This window comes from Daphnia pulicaria, chromosome 1, assembly GCF_021234035.1.
Source record: "Daphnia pulicaria isolate SC F1-1A chromosome 1, SC_F0-13Bv2, whole genome shotgun sequence".
Classification (NCBI taxonomy): Eukaryota; Metazoa; Arthropoda; class Branchiopoda; order Diplostraca; family Daphniidae; genus Daphnia; species Daphnia pulicaria.
In genome coordinates, this window is record NC_060913.1 from 20,251,602 (window position 1) to 20,264,597 (window position 12,996).

The 12,996-nt window shown below is 37.4% G+C and overlaps 1 protein-coding gene and 1 long non-coding RNA gene across 2 annotated transcripts; both read right to left on the reverse strand.

Annotated features, from left to right (window-relative positions):
• Window positions 1–4,073: 4,073 nt before the first annotated feature.
• LOC124321302 lies at window positions 4,074–6,334 on the reverse strand. The gene is made up of 3 exons (XR_006914242.1): window positions 4,601–6,334; window positions 4,451–4,549; window positions 4,074–4,386 (listed from the first exon to the last, which is right to left on the reverse strand). It is a non-coding gene; the product is annotated as an uncharacterized LOC124321302 (long non-coding RNA).
• An 856-nt stretch (window positions 6,335–7,190) lies between these two features.
• LOC124320892 (solute carrier family 13 member 5-like) lies at window positions 7,191–12,626 on the reverse strand. Its single transcript, XM_046783798.1, has 17 exons — window positions 12,289–12,626; window positions 11,300–11,449; window positions 11,187–11,208; window positions 10,920–11,013; window positions 10,760–10,832; window positions 10,640–10,681; window positions 10,352–10,530; window positions 9,955–10,089; window positions 9,206–9,328; window positions 8,827–9,012; window positions 8,655–8,752; window positions 8,472–8,558; window positions 8,271–8,412; window positions 7,765–7,816; window positions 7,640–7,695; window positions 7,495–7,576; window positions 7,191–7,434 (listed from the first exon to the last, which is right to left on the reverse strand). Exons 1-17 carry the CDS (start codon window positions 12,409–12,411, stop codon window positions 7,261–7,263), a joined length of 1,818 nt encoding a protein of 605 aa, XP_046639754.1. The 5' UTR covers window positions 12,412–12,626; the 3' UTR covers window positions 7,191–7,260.
• Between the last annotated feature and the right edge of the window lie 370 nt (window positions 12,627–12,996).

A 12,996-nucleotide genomic window follows, 5' to 3' on the forward strand; every position in this document is an offset into this window, starting at 1 on the left:
GGTCGGCGTTGTATTGTTCAAACAGTATGTTGAGGTCATCAGATGGATCAGTAAAAAGAGAGAGACTGGGCAAATCAGACATGAAGCAGTCGGCATCAATGCGGTCTAACTCACGATACGTAATTCTATTCTGTGGGCGCACAGGCCGATGGGCACGAATGAGCGTATGAATGGCAAAGTAATCTTCTATTAAAGCAGACACCATGCATTCACAGACGACGTTGTCGGAGATACGCGAGATAACGAGATCGAGAGTGTGGCCATCAAGATGAGTGATATGCCTCGGATGTGTTGGGAGAGGCCAAAAGAGTCAAGAAGGGTGAGAAACTTACAGGCAGTGGAGTTTCCCGCCACGTCGACGTGAATGTTAAAATCGCCAACAATTAGCAATTTGCCGCTGGATACCACGAGCAATTGAAGAAAGCCGGAGAAATCCGACAGGAATTGGCCGTCGCTGCATTTCGTAGACTGAGAAGGGGGGCGATAGACGATAACGAGACGGATGCAGGTAGAATTGCACTGGAGAAGAACCATCAAGTACTCAAATGATGTGGCAGTGTATCCAAAGGAGACAACATGGGTCCGATAAGATTCACGGTAGATGAGAGCTACTCCTCCTCCTCTCCTTCCACCCAGTCTGGCGGAGTGAACGGCGCTGAACCCAGTGGGGCAGATGTTCAGCAGGTCATCGTCACCGTGGCGCTCGTTGAGCCAGGTCTCAGTGACGGCAAGCAGATCCAGATCATAAGTAATGAGATGATGAGTGATGACGTCAACCCTCTTGAGTAGGGATCTTGCGTTAACGAGAGCAAAGGGCACGAATTTCTTCTTCGCTCTTGCCCTCCTCGCCGCCTTGCCAGCTCTGACACCGCGCTTACCCGGACGTTTGACTCGAGAGTTGTAAACAACACCCAGGCCCATACCCGGTTCACGCGAGATGCCAAGATTGCGGATGATATTAAGTATAGCATCATCGAGTTTTATCTGACTAGAAGTGGACGGTCGAAGAGAGAAGAGGCTTCTCCGAGACAATGCCTCAGGCACTTTACGTAAGTGACAGGTACAGTGGGTATGGAACAACAACACCAGCGAAATACCGAAATATTTAGCAAGATCGAAGAGAGGCAGAAGCACAGCCAAATAGATTAAAACAGGATCACGACGAATTAACCTCACCAGAAATGTAAAGCACACGAAACTAGAAGCACTTTTCCACGTATAAACAAGACAAAAAGTCGAGAGCCGAAATCGCCGCAGCCACTAAGGGCGCAGGCGAGCAGACGACTGTAAGGTCGTAGAGTTCCGCTTTCACCATTCCAAATTCATCGATTAACATTACTCCAATTTCTGACCAAGCCACTATCATAGCTGGAGTTAGCCTACCCAACTTTAAAGCTAAATATCCCCTAAATGGGCGGAAATTTCGTCTTTCTGCAAACACAGGCAAATCCGGAGTGCAGAGACGAACAAGAAAATATTTTTTCATAATTTTAAGGCCTTTTCCGGATTGATATTTGGAAAGCCGTGCCGTGATTTCGGTCTACTTGAGTCGTGGATTGCTTGTTAAAAAAAAAACAATCCACCAGTTTTCATAATCTTCTTATAAATCAGCAATCTTACGAAAAGGGTAAAAAATAATTAATACGCCTATTGTCCATAGATTTCCTGTTTTCCTTCCGATCTTCATCAGACAACTCACTTCCATCTTGTAAATCAACTACATCCCGAAGTCGTGTCGCAGTTACCGAAAACTCTACAGGATGTAAAATGCCCAGAGGCCATTAGCTTCTCATAATCCTTCCACCAAATTGTCTTATGCTTTCAATGCAATTTGAATTTGCGCCACGAATGCTGCATTGCCATTTACGGCAAAGTAAAAAAAAAATCAGCCGTCGGGCTACAAATCGCAGTCTGATTACATGAAAGCCCCAGATTTTCATGTCAGATTTTATGTAACTTTATTCTATTTGATATTCTCTAAATTTTAAGCTTATTTCTAGATTTTATTCTTATGGGGTAAATTTCCACAAAAATCGATCATTTTTTCGATTTTTGATCCCTTCCCCCACCCAAACGCCCCATCGCCCATCGTCAAGACAAAGTTTTTTTTATTTGACTTTGTGGTGCCTTTCATTTTAAGAACCTAAAAAAATTTATGCTTATGGGGTAAATCTGTGTCATTGTGGCTCCCGGACTATAACCTGTACATATAGGCTTCAGTTATTGTTTAATTTTAAGTATATTACTAATCTGGATTCCGTCGATGAGTCCCCGACGATAAAACGTTGTCGTGGTCCATATTACATCTTCGAAACAGGCGATGGATTAAGAATTCTACGGCAAACGCTTTACAGTCAGAGGGAAGGGTCAAAAGTAATACTACAGGAAGTGATACGCAGCACCATACTTCTGCCATACCTCATGCTGATTCATCAGAAAGTTCATCGGAGGAGTCCTCAGTTGATGATGACATTATCCAGTCAATTTTGCTGCAGAAAATGAGGTGTAAAGTCCAGTTCACCACCAATTCAGTTTTCAGTACATTCATTCAGCCCATTCTCAAATGTTTGTGTAAGCTTATTGTGAGAACTTTTTCTCACAGGGAAGCTGAAGTCTTCGTTCGATGGTATATTCCCGTACAACATCAACAGAATTTAAACAACAATTGATACATGCCTCAAATGGTTGGAGGCATTCACACAGCCGTAGCCGTATAGCCAGCGTCAAGCACAAGAAAGACACAAATACGACAAGTTAAAAACGGGGAACGAGCAGGCCAGTAGCAGGTCGAATAAACGGCCTGACACTTGACTCGTGAAAGGGTGAATCAACACTAGACTGGGTGAACAGCCCAGCGTTACCTGAAGAAAGAACTGCAATTGATGGGGTTTTATACGACAAACAAAGTCAACGCGATCACCAACGCAAGGTGAGTGTAATGAAAGAATGACAAAGGCAAATGACTTGTTTCCAGAAAAGAGGGGGAGGATATTTTCCAAGAAAGAGTAAGCTAGTGCATTCCTTACATTATCTTCAACAGTATTTTGATGCCGTCACTCTTGTCCAAGCAGAAAAAAAACAGGCTGGGTATCATTTCCCGCTTCCTGGACTCCCTTCCAGACGATTCTGGTGAACAAGACGGTCTGGCAGGAAGTGGTGGATGAAGTTTGGCTGTCATCAGACTCTACTCGCGGCCAGTGGCTGGACGGCCACTTCACTTATAGTTCCCCCTGTCCGCACGCTTTCATTTTCGAAGCTGTACCTAATTTGGCTTATGCACAGTTCCGTGGTCATGTCACCATCGATGATATTCAGTTCTCCAATGGCCCTTGCGTCGATATGTTCTGCTTCGATTGGTAAAATGTACAATCCTCTTATCTTTCGCCCTTTTTGTTCTCCATTTTCAGCTGAATGCTAATTCAATGCGGACTTTTGCCAGCGGTCTAACGATCCTGACGGAAATTTTAATTGGTCTTTGAGTCGGGGCTCCCTGTGGACGAGTACGGGGCCATTACGCAACCAGCTTTCATCGCAGCACAACTTCAATTTCGGTTTTGTACTCGTTCAACTATTGATGCCATACGATTGATGACACATCTTGGGAGATGACGCAAAAAAAGAGAGGGGACTTGCTAAAAATTCTTAGACGCGAAGTCCCATGGGGGTCGCGGCTTCTGTTATCCTCGAGTCTAATGATCTGAAATTATTTTCCCGTGTTAACGGATACGGCCAAACTGGAAAATTTAAAATAATTATAACTAATTCACGCATACTTTGCCCACGCTGAAAATTTTTATGCTTGTACAGACTATGCTATATGAGTATTAAATTTCAGGCTTCTGCCTTGTCCGAGATTTTTGCTAGGGCCTTGAAAAGTTTTAACCTTTAACTTAACTTTATGGTAACAAATTAAAACAAAATAAAAGTTTTAAATACACCATTCGAAAGAGCGAATTTTTTTCCTGTTTTTTCATTGATTTTGTTTTTCCTTGCCGTGAAAGGAAACGGTAAAAAAAGGTGAAAATCGCGATTTCGGTATAAAATTTTATTGCTGAACCAGAAACTTTGAAGTTGATTTTCAGCTTCCAGTTTGTTTTTAAAAATCTGATATTTTACACAGTGCATGATTGATGTATAAGGAACACACTGTAAAAAAATCAGACATTTCTATTTTTTCCGCGACGAAAAAATTCGAGTTGGGATGGAATGACCCAAAAGAATGTTTGATGATATCGCATTTCATAACTAAATGTGTTGATATTACGTTGGAATTCAGACTGTTGCGTAATATAGATGTCCTGGGGCAGAGTTTTATACAAAGCAGATGATCTCTACAACTTATATGAACCTCCTGACATTTGGCGCTCAGTTTGGACACTAAATCGTCTAAAAAAACAGAAACAGAGCATTTGAACATGATTTTACTGAATGAAAAAGTTATAGTATGTACCGGTACCATGTTGATTGGATCCCAGCTCATGTGAAATTTTGACAGACGTGTAAGAATGATCGCTCAACAAGAAGAGGGAACGCTGCACTGCTGTAGAAACTAAAATACAAACTATTTAAAAAACTTTTCGATAGAAAAACAACTAACAACCATCTAGAGAATGTAGAGTCTTCCATTAGTTGTTCTGATTGCCATCAGCGCTGGAATCTGAGGAAAAAGTTCGTCGACGAACGTTCAACTCGAAATCAAAACAAGAGTCTACGTTGTGGTCTATCACAATGAACTTGACACTCATCTGAAATACGAGTTTCTCACTCTTCTGTACTCAGGCACTAAAAAACCACCACTAGAAACTCTTTTTAGATCTTTTGTAGATCAAACTATTTCATTTTTTGAAATTGGATTTGATTGGTACGATTCTACTGGGAAGAAAAATACAATAAAAGAGATGTTTTTATTGTGTTGCCAATTTCCCAGCCAGAGCAATGTTTTGCAACCTAATACGATATAATGGTGCGTTTGGTTATGAGCACTGCCTGCATGAAGGCTCACGTGCTTGACATGTAAAAGGCATTTTTCAGGTTTTGATGTTATTCACCAACTTCCGGCCTTAAACGGACCAAGAATCCATGATTCAACACGCGTATAAAGCAATTCAAGAGAACGAACGATTTTGAGAAGTTAAAGTTCCTACCTAACTTCATCTAATCTCAAATCTTTACTTTGCCCGTGGAATAGTACCTGACATATTGACTTGTTTAACTTTGGGGCTTGATAATCAATTTTCAAAACAATGGAAAAAAAATAGAAACTGGTATTATTTTACGAAATTAATGTTTGTAAAAAAGTTCATGCAGTTCTAAGCTTCATTTGACTTCCAGATTAAATGTCCCGAATAGTACGATTTATGAAAAACATGAATCTGAGTTATATCTGAATATATCGAAGAAAAAGCATTTATGTTGTAGACTTCAGTTGTCGCTCTAAAAGAAATATTACCAAGTGTTCATTATAAACACTGGCTTCTGCTTGATATTGTTCATGAAGTGAAAATATTTAATATTGTATAAAAACATGTCTGACAACCTACACCTGTTAAAACAGACATAGGATACTCTAACTAAAGGACTAGACTTTTCGACAATTTCTATGAAACTCTATTCCTATGGAATAGTAATCAGCACCTTAGCCGACTCACATTGTGTTGTTCCCTATAATTTCTTTTCCCGTCATGAAACAATTTGTTTCAATAGAATTGTGAACAAACCGAGTTTTAAAATATCGCCACTAGACGATAAATTGGCTCCCGTGGGTATACTTGAAGGCGTGGTTGAATTGGAGGAAGGGGATCCAAATTTGCTTCGAAAAAAGCCCAAACCTTTCGGCTTCCTAAATAGAGATGGCTATGACGAAAGTCGACTTGAATCATATGCCATCTACCCATCACCAAACGGCCCAAGCTCCTGCTAGTTGTTGTCTTCAAGCGACAAGATTTGAAATCAGATTTTATATTTTCTGTATGATGAACTCATTAGCATAATTTTCGACTGGTTTCTCTTCTCAAATGAAGCTAAAAACTACCTTTTTCTTTTTTTTTGCTTCTTTTCTTTCCTGTTTTCAAATTGCATACCCTACCCTAAAATTGGCAAGACGCGTAATAATAAAAAATACAATGTTTAAAAAAAAGAACCAAAAAAACCATTTCTTCAGTAGCAATTATGGATATGGCTCCACAGCATAGTTAACTGCTGTGACTCTGTGTCCCAAAAATGATTATGATCGCAAACATGCCTATTTTTACGGAATGTGTTCGGACGAACAACGAATGAAATTGTGGGTGTCTATTATCGAAAGCTATTCCGGATTTCGGTCACTTAGAAAACATTTTCATTAAAAAAATACGGCAGTAGTGAGTAATGAGTTGAGGGTTTCCCTTGAAATTTCAAAATCAGCCGGGGCCAGAATTGCTGGGAATTCGGCTGCTAATGATGAAGGGAGGGCATTAGCCGCTAGACGGCGCGCGGAAAAGTGTCATGGCCGCTTTAACACGGCAGTGTCGCATCTCCTTATCTCTGGTTCAAACGAACTTCGTTTGGAGGACAAGGTTGATGTCTAAACGATGTCCAATTTTCACTTTTCTTTTGTCCCAAATACTTCAGTGTCAAAAGTATTAAAACTACATCAAATTTGCTACCTGGGTACTAACAGAAAATATTGATAAACTATTTACAGATATAATTAGAGTTTTCATTCATTTAAATTTTTACGTACAGTACCTACACAAAGTTTGGAAACACGGCGAGTGTTTCCGGCAAAAATCAGCGTTTAATTAAAAAAATTTGAAACTTTGTCCAAATGCAGACGACTATGTCATCTACCGTTTGTGCAAGTTTCAAGTAATTATTGATATATTTGAATTTTTTATGATTTTTAAAGTAGTATACACTTTAGCTTGGAAACATATGGCGAGCGCCGATGTTTCCAAACTTTATATCTAGTCTTTTGCGGATAAACTTCAATTCACTAAAATCTACAAAAAATCATGGTGAAAGAAAACTTTGGACCGTAAGCCGCCGTGTTAGAAGCGCGGAAACACTCGCCGTGTTTCCAAACTTCGTGTAGGTACTGTATAAATATAAAATTTTAATGTCAAGTTGATTAGGTCGAAATCGATCTCCCAAAAGGAATATGGTTGGGTCAAATTGTATACTTTTGTTTTTGGATTTCGTTGTTGTAAAAATACAAGAGAAAACCAGATTTTATTATCAATAAAACCATGCCAGTTATTTAATCAGGTCTAACAATAGTTATTATAAAGTATGGTTTGAACGAAGAATCATTTGGGTCATTGTATCATTCATAATAAGCTTTGGAAGCGCCCATTCTGGAAACTTTTCGAATCCAAACATAAAACTGCCATAGCTTACTGTCAACACACAAATGGTGAAGACACATATAATGTTCATGAAAAATCCTGTTTTCATCTGTAATAGTTGCCGTTCGTGTAAATTGGTCTTAAAATGTATTTAAAAATTGTCAGTTACCATATCTACTTGATTCATTTTTCCTGCAGCGAAAACGATTGCATTAGGAGGAGTGGCGACTGGTAACATGAACGCATAAGAACTAAATCAAACAGGCATTTAGTAAAAGCAGATAACTTCAGTAAATAATAAATAGATTATTTACCATGTGACTGTAGCAGGTAGCATGAGAAAAAGAGGGTTTACTTGTATGGTATTGGCCTGTTTAAAGATTCGTGAAAAATATTTACTTTTTTATGAAAATGGATGATTTTTACATATAATACTTGCCATTTCAGATAGAATGGGCAAAAGGATATTTGCCGTAGCCGTGTTAGACGCCCTTAAATGTATTACTAGTTTATTAATCGATCATTGCATTAAAGTTTTATTGAGGGATTAGAAACCAACCCGTTAATATGATAAAATTTCTTAGTAAACATATAAGCAATATGTTCTTTACCAAGCCGTCCACCACTCATTGAGACAGCGGGCTATCCCATCATTTTAAAACAATCGAACTATTTTTAGGTGTGGCAGTTTTCTCGTCAATTGCGTCAACAAAAACCGAAAAAAATCAAAATTTTGGCTACCCCCCACTACAATAGCTAGAAGATTGTGGTTTTCACCAATCCACTTAGCGAAAACTTTTGAACAAAGCCCAACTATTTGTTTATTTTTAAAATCCCTAACGATGATTTCCGAAAAATCAAAACTCCCTTAACGGTCTTAATGAGTGGTGGGCGGCTTGTTAAATCATAACGTAAAATTTTATCAAATTAAGATTATTTTGTTACACTTCAGTTACGGCGGCAGTCATTATACAAATGGTCAACATAATGATGAACGGAGGTAGGACACTCAAAACAGAAAGCTGAGCTCCAAGCCAAGTAGAAAGTCCGGATATTTTGGACGCATCAGAAATGGCAAAACCACCACCTTAATCAATCAAAACTATTTATTTTCGTTACAATTTTACATAACGTTTATAATATTACCTAGAAGAAGGACGACTCCCCAAGGTAGTTTGTCTTGTACGTACTTCCATTCCAAAAGTGCGGAACAAGATTCAGAAAATTGAGTCACTAATAGAAATGAATTTATAAAAAATAAATAAATGTACGTGATTAAAAACTGACTAATGCCTATAATTTGTAATAATCATTTAAAAAATACGCCACCTTCTCCTACATTCCGGAACCACCAAATCTTTGGCTTTGCTGGTATAATAAAAAGAAACATAACGATTGTCATTACCGCAGTCGCATCGTCTACTTCTCTGCCGAATGATAAAAGGTAAAAAATTGTCAAAACTATCATTCTCCTTAATATTTAAGTGTTTATGTTAATTACACTGCGTGTAAATATTCCGACCATCCAGTGATGAACTGTGGATCGCGAAAAAACCAAAGAAAAACGCACACAATGAATAGAATCAGAGTCGCAATTTCGTGAAAGGTCATTGGACCCAATTCTTCGTACTTTTTTTTAATCAAATTTTTAACGACTTTTGTTTTTCCATCTTCGTCGGTTGTTGTTCTATGAAAGAAACGAAGGTTTTATAAAGCAGAAAAAAGGTAACTTGAAAATGAACATTAGGTCGTGGGTGCTGTATTACAGATATGAGAAAACGACACCTGTAGCCGGTGTCGAAGGTAGCAGAAGTCTTCGTGCCACACCCGTCAGTCTTTATCCAAGATGTATCCCTAATACTATATTTACCGATATTTACCGTTTAAATCCAATAAACAGATATTGAAGCCAAATCCATGCCAGGAAGGTATTGATAAGCATTCCTGGAATATTAAAAGCCATCCACGAAGCAAAGTTTAATCCAGGAGCAGGCCCATATAACCTATGCAAAAATTATTATTTATTTCACAGGAATGTACTTGAAATATAACAAAAGTTTGATGTGAAGTAAGCTAGGGTCTTTCAGTATTCACTAATTTAAAAAAAAAGGCGTTGTTTTTTTAGTTTCGTATTTAAAGGAAATTTTAGATTTCATCCGTTCTCAAATGATTGACTCGGCTTTTCAGCACTATTTGAAAAACTCGAGGGTTAGTATGGGTTTTTTTTAACTAATCCTCAAATTACAAACGGCAAAAATCAGCGTTTCATTTAAAAAATTTGAAACTTTGTCCAAATGTACACGACTATGTCGTCTACCATTTGTGCAAGTTTCAAGTAATAATTGACATATTTGAATTTTTTAGAATTCTTAAAGTAACATACATTTTAGCTTGGAAACATATGGCGAATGAGCCGATGTTTCCAAACTTCATGAGGGTACTGTACCAATTATTATTCTTTAGTAATTAGTATTAACAGAACTCGCTTAACAATTAATACTTTTTTTTGCAATAAAAAACATTATTTGCAATATGTTCCAATAAAACAATCCATTGTTTAAAACTATCAACTATTCTGTAACATCTTAGCATATCCTATTGGCTATTGCAAAGATCATCAACGACTCACTCATTCAATATTCCTTTTAGAGCCAACTGTGGACCCGATCCAATCAGAGACCCAGTTCCCCCAATATTAGAAGCGTATGCAATCGACATGAAAACACCGCTGCGGATTTTCTTCTTGTGTTCTGGATTATGTGTGCTGTTTCATGAGAAAGTAAAACATGTTATACAACATCTCGTAATTCTTCCCAATTACAACTGCTAGTATAAAGTAAATGAAATCGAATTAGTCCAATTTTTTTGAGTTTAGTCCAATTGAGCCAGTTTTTTTGCTGTTAGTTGAAATTTTTCTAATTCTTCTAATGTAACTAGTAACAACTTGTAATTTGTAAAATAAGAGCATAAGTGATTGCAGTGAATTAGGCTTGAAGATGAAGCGCATTTATGTATATACTACCGACCTCCTACGGCCAGAAGGTGTCAGTTCTAGGCAACTTTTACCTACATCAGCGACGGAATCTATAGAACCAACAGTATCGATGCAACAATCAACATTTTCGGAACTAAGATTCATGTCGACTGATGTATTCTCAAACGAAGTAACTGGCGACTCTCGGAATGCGTTCACTCCTTCATTTTCCTTCATGTTAAAAAAAACGTGTACCATGTGATTATTGCCATCCTCTTGTTGTTTTACTTACTCTAACAGATTAAAGAAATTTATGTATTTCAGGAAAAAATAAGAAAACCTTAAACAGTTCTTCAACGACAGCTTCAACGATCGGAACCATCTAGTTAATAAATACAAATATTTTGCGTTTTTGTCGTCGTATTTGGGTTTTCTCAAAAGAGTATATTGACAAGCCTACCATGGCAGTAGTAGCTGTGTTCGAAATCCACATAGAAAGAAACATTGTCACCAACATGAAACCTAACATCAACCTATATTTTGAACCAATAATATCAATTTAATTCTTATTAAGAAGTGTAATTCTTGAAAGAAGTTCAGTATATCAAAACTATCCAAACCATCGAGGGCTAGCGCCAACAAGCAACAAAACCCTTAGGGCCGTTCTCTTATGTAAATTGCAGTGTTCAATAGCCAGAGCAACCATCAAGCCTCCTATGAGCCAAATATAAATAAATAAAAGAAACAGCAAGCAATGCAAATAGGCTACTGAAGTGTACCAATATATACACCATATATATATATATATATACTACTTTTATAATAGTATAAACTATAAATGATTGGGTATTGCTGATAATTATATTGAATGCGTAATTTGAACATACCTATAAACATCATGTTTGTTTCCTAGAAGCGTAAAACGAAATTTTAAAATTGTATTGTTGCATTAAATATCTAGCTTGACGCAATTTATTTCGTGTATATTTGCAATTCCTACTTTCATGTAAGCTGTGCAAACTTTTCCAGTATCCATTATGCCTAGCAGAGGGAACAGAACAACTGGAAGCAAACTCGTGATGGGTACAGGTAAAGCTTCAGTCATCCAGTAAATGGCCATTATGATGATTACATAGCCTGTTCGTGCTTCCTATACAGATTAAAATATTCGTTCTTTTCTTTAAACTAGTTGAATTCATCTACAATTGACTAAATAAAAAATATACACGATGGACCACTTAAATCGTATATCATTAAACAATCAAAACCAAAATTAATTGATAGTTCTATGTATTTTTGTATTTCCTTTTTTTATTTTGGGATAGTAACGAAAATAGAAAATAGTGGTGAAGGACTGAAGGGACGGGAATGAATCATGCTCTAACTCTTACGAATGGAAGTAGAATACATTAACTGAGTCTTAGAATGCGGGTGCATTCCACCTTCAAGGTCGAACAATCCATTAAAGCTTTTGAACTGTACTTCAGTTCTTTAATTTCCCGTTCATCCATATTAAATAATTTTAAAACTTTTCAGTAATGAAAATATATATTATTAAGTTTTATTTTTCCAAATCGCTTTAGGCAAGTAGTCTAACCTTCGTGTTCTTTCGTTTGCAAAATACTATACAAAGAGCAGGAGTTGTTAATCTGGATAGCGCGTAGACTATATGAAATGCTGACATCCACTCGTTTCCGGCAGAACGAGTTTTCTTTTATCAAAACCAGTTTCTGCGCTTTCTGATTGAGACAAATTTTGTTGACCACTGGCAACGGTCAACTTTTAAGTCATAATTACTACAGTCATACATAAAAACGACAATATTTTTATGACATAATAATTTACAGGCTTTTGAGTTCCCGAGGGCAATAGCGGACAATAGCTACTATTTTTGGCTGCAGCGTTGCGCAAAGTTTGCTTAAGATTCCAGTAATGTAAGTGAATAAATTCATATGCTCACAGTTAAATATTGTCTCAAGTACCACTTACCTTTCCATTGCCTAGCACTGGTAATGGCAGAAGGATTAACGGCAGAAGGACCAACACGTACGTTTTCCAGTTAGAAGACAAAGAGGGAATAATGCGAAAGCGTATTGTTTCGATTAATCCCATTTCGATCACCACAGGTGGCTTTTGGAGGAAAAAACTTAACAGAAAACCAGTTTAAGTTTGATTTAAAATTTTTAGACAACAGGATGTCACACAGAATTCCGTGAGAAGAAAAAACCAAAGATATGAGTGAGGAAATGGGAGAGTGGTATTTGTGACCTCCGCCGAAGACTTCTCAATCCCAACTGCCACACATCTCTCCGTGTACCACTGTACCTGGTACTACACTGTATGCTCCAAGTTATATTCTGGACTGCTGATCTATACAATTTCAAAGTTTTCTAAATATCAATTTACCTACTTTCCTTTCACATTATAATGTTTTTTTTTTTAGAAACTGGTTTTTAGTGATGTTGTCTTTTTAGTTATGTAGCTGAACCATTGCAATAACTTCATGAAACTCGTTATAAATTCGAGCACACTCTAGCACACTACCACTCTTAAACAAGCCGGCAAATTTCAACACAAAATTCCCCAGAACTACACATTGGAAAAACCAAAAATTAATGCATCCAGGTTTATTTTGCATCGGTTTCATACCAGTTTATACCACAATCAGTTTGCTGTAAGCCATCTTCGTAACTTCCC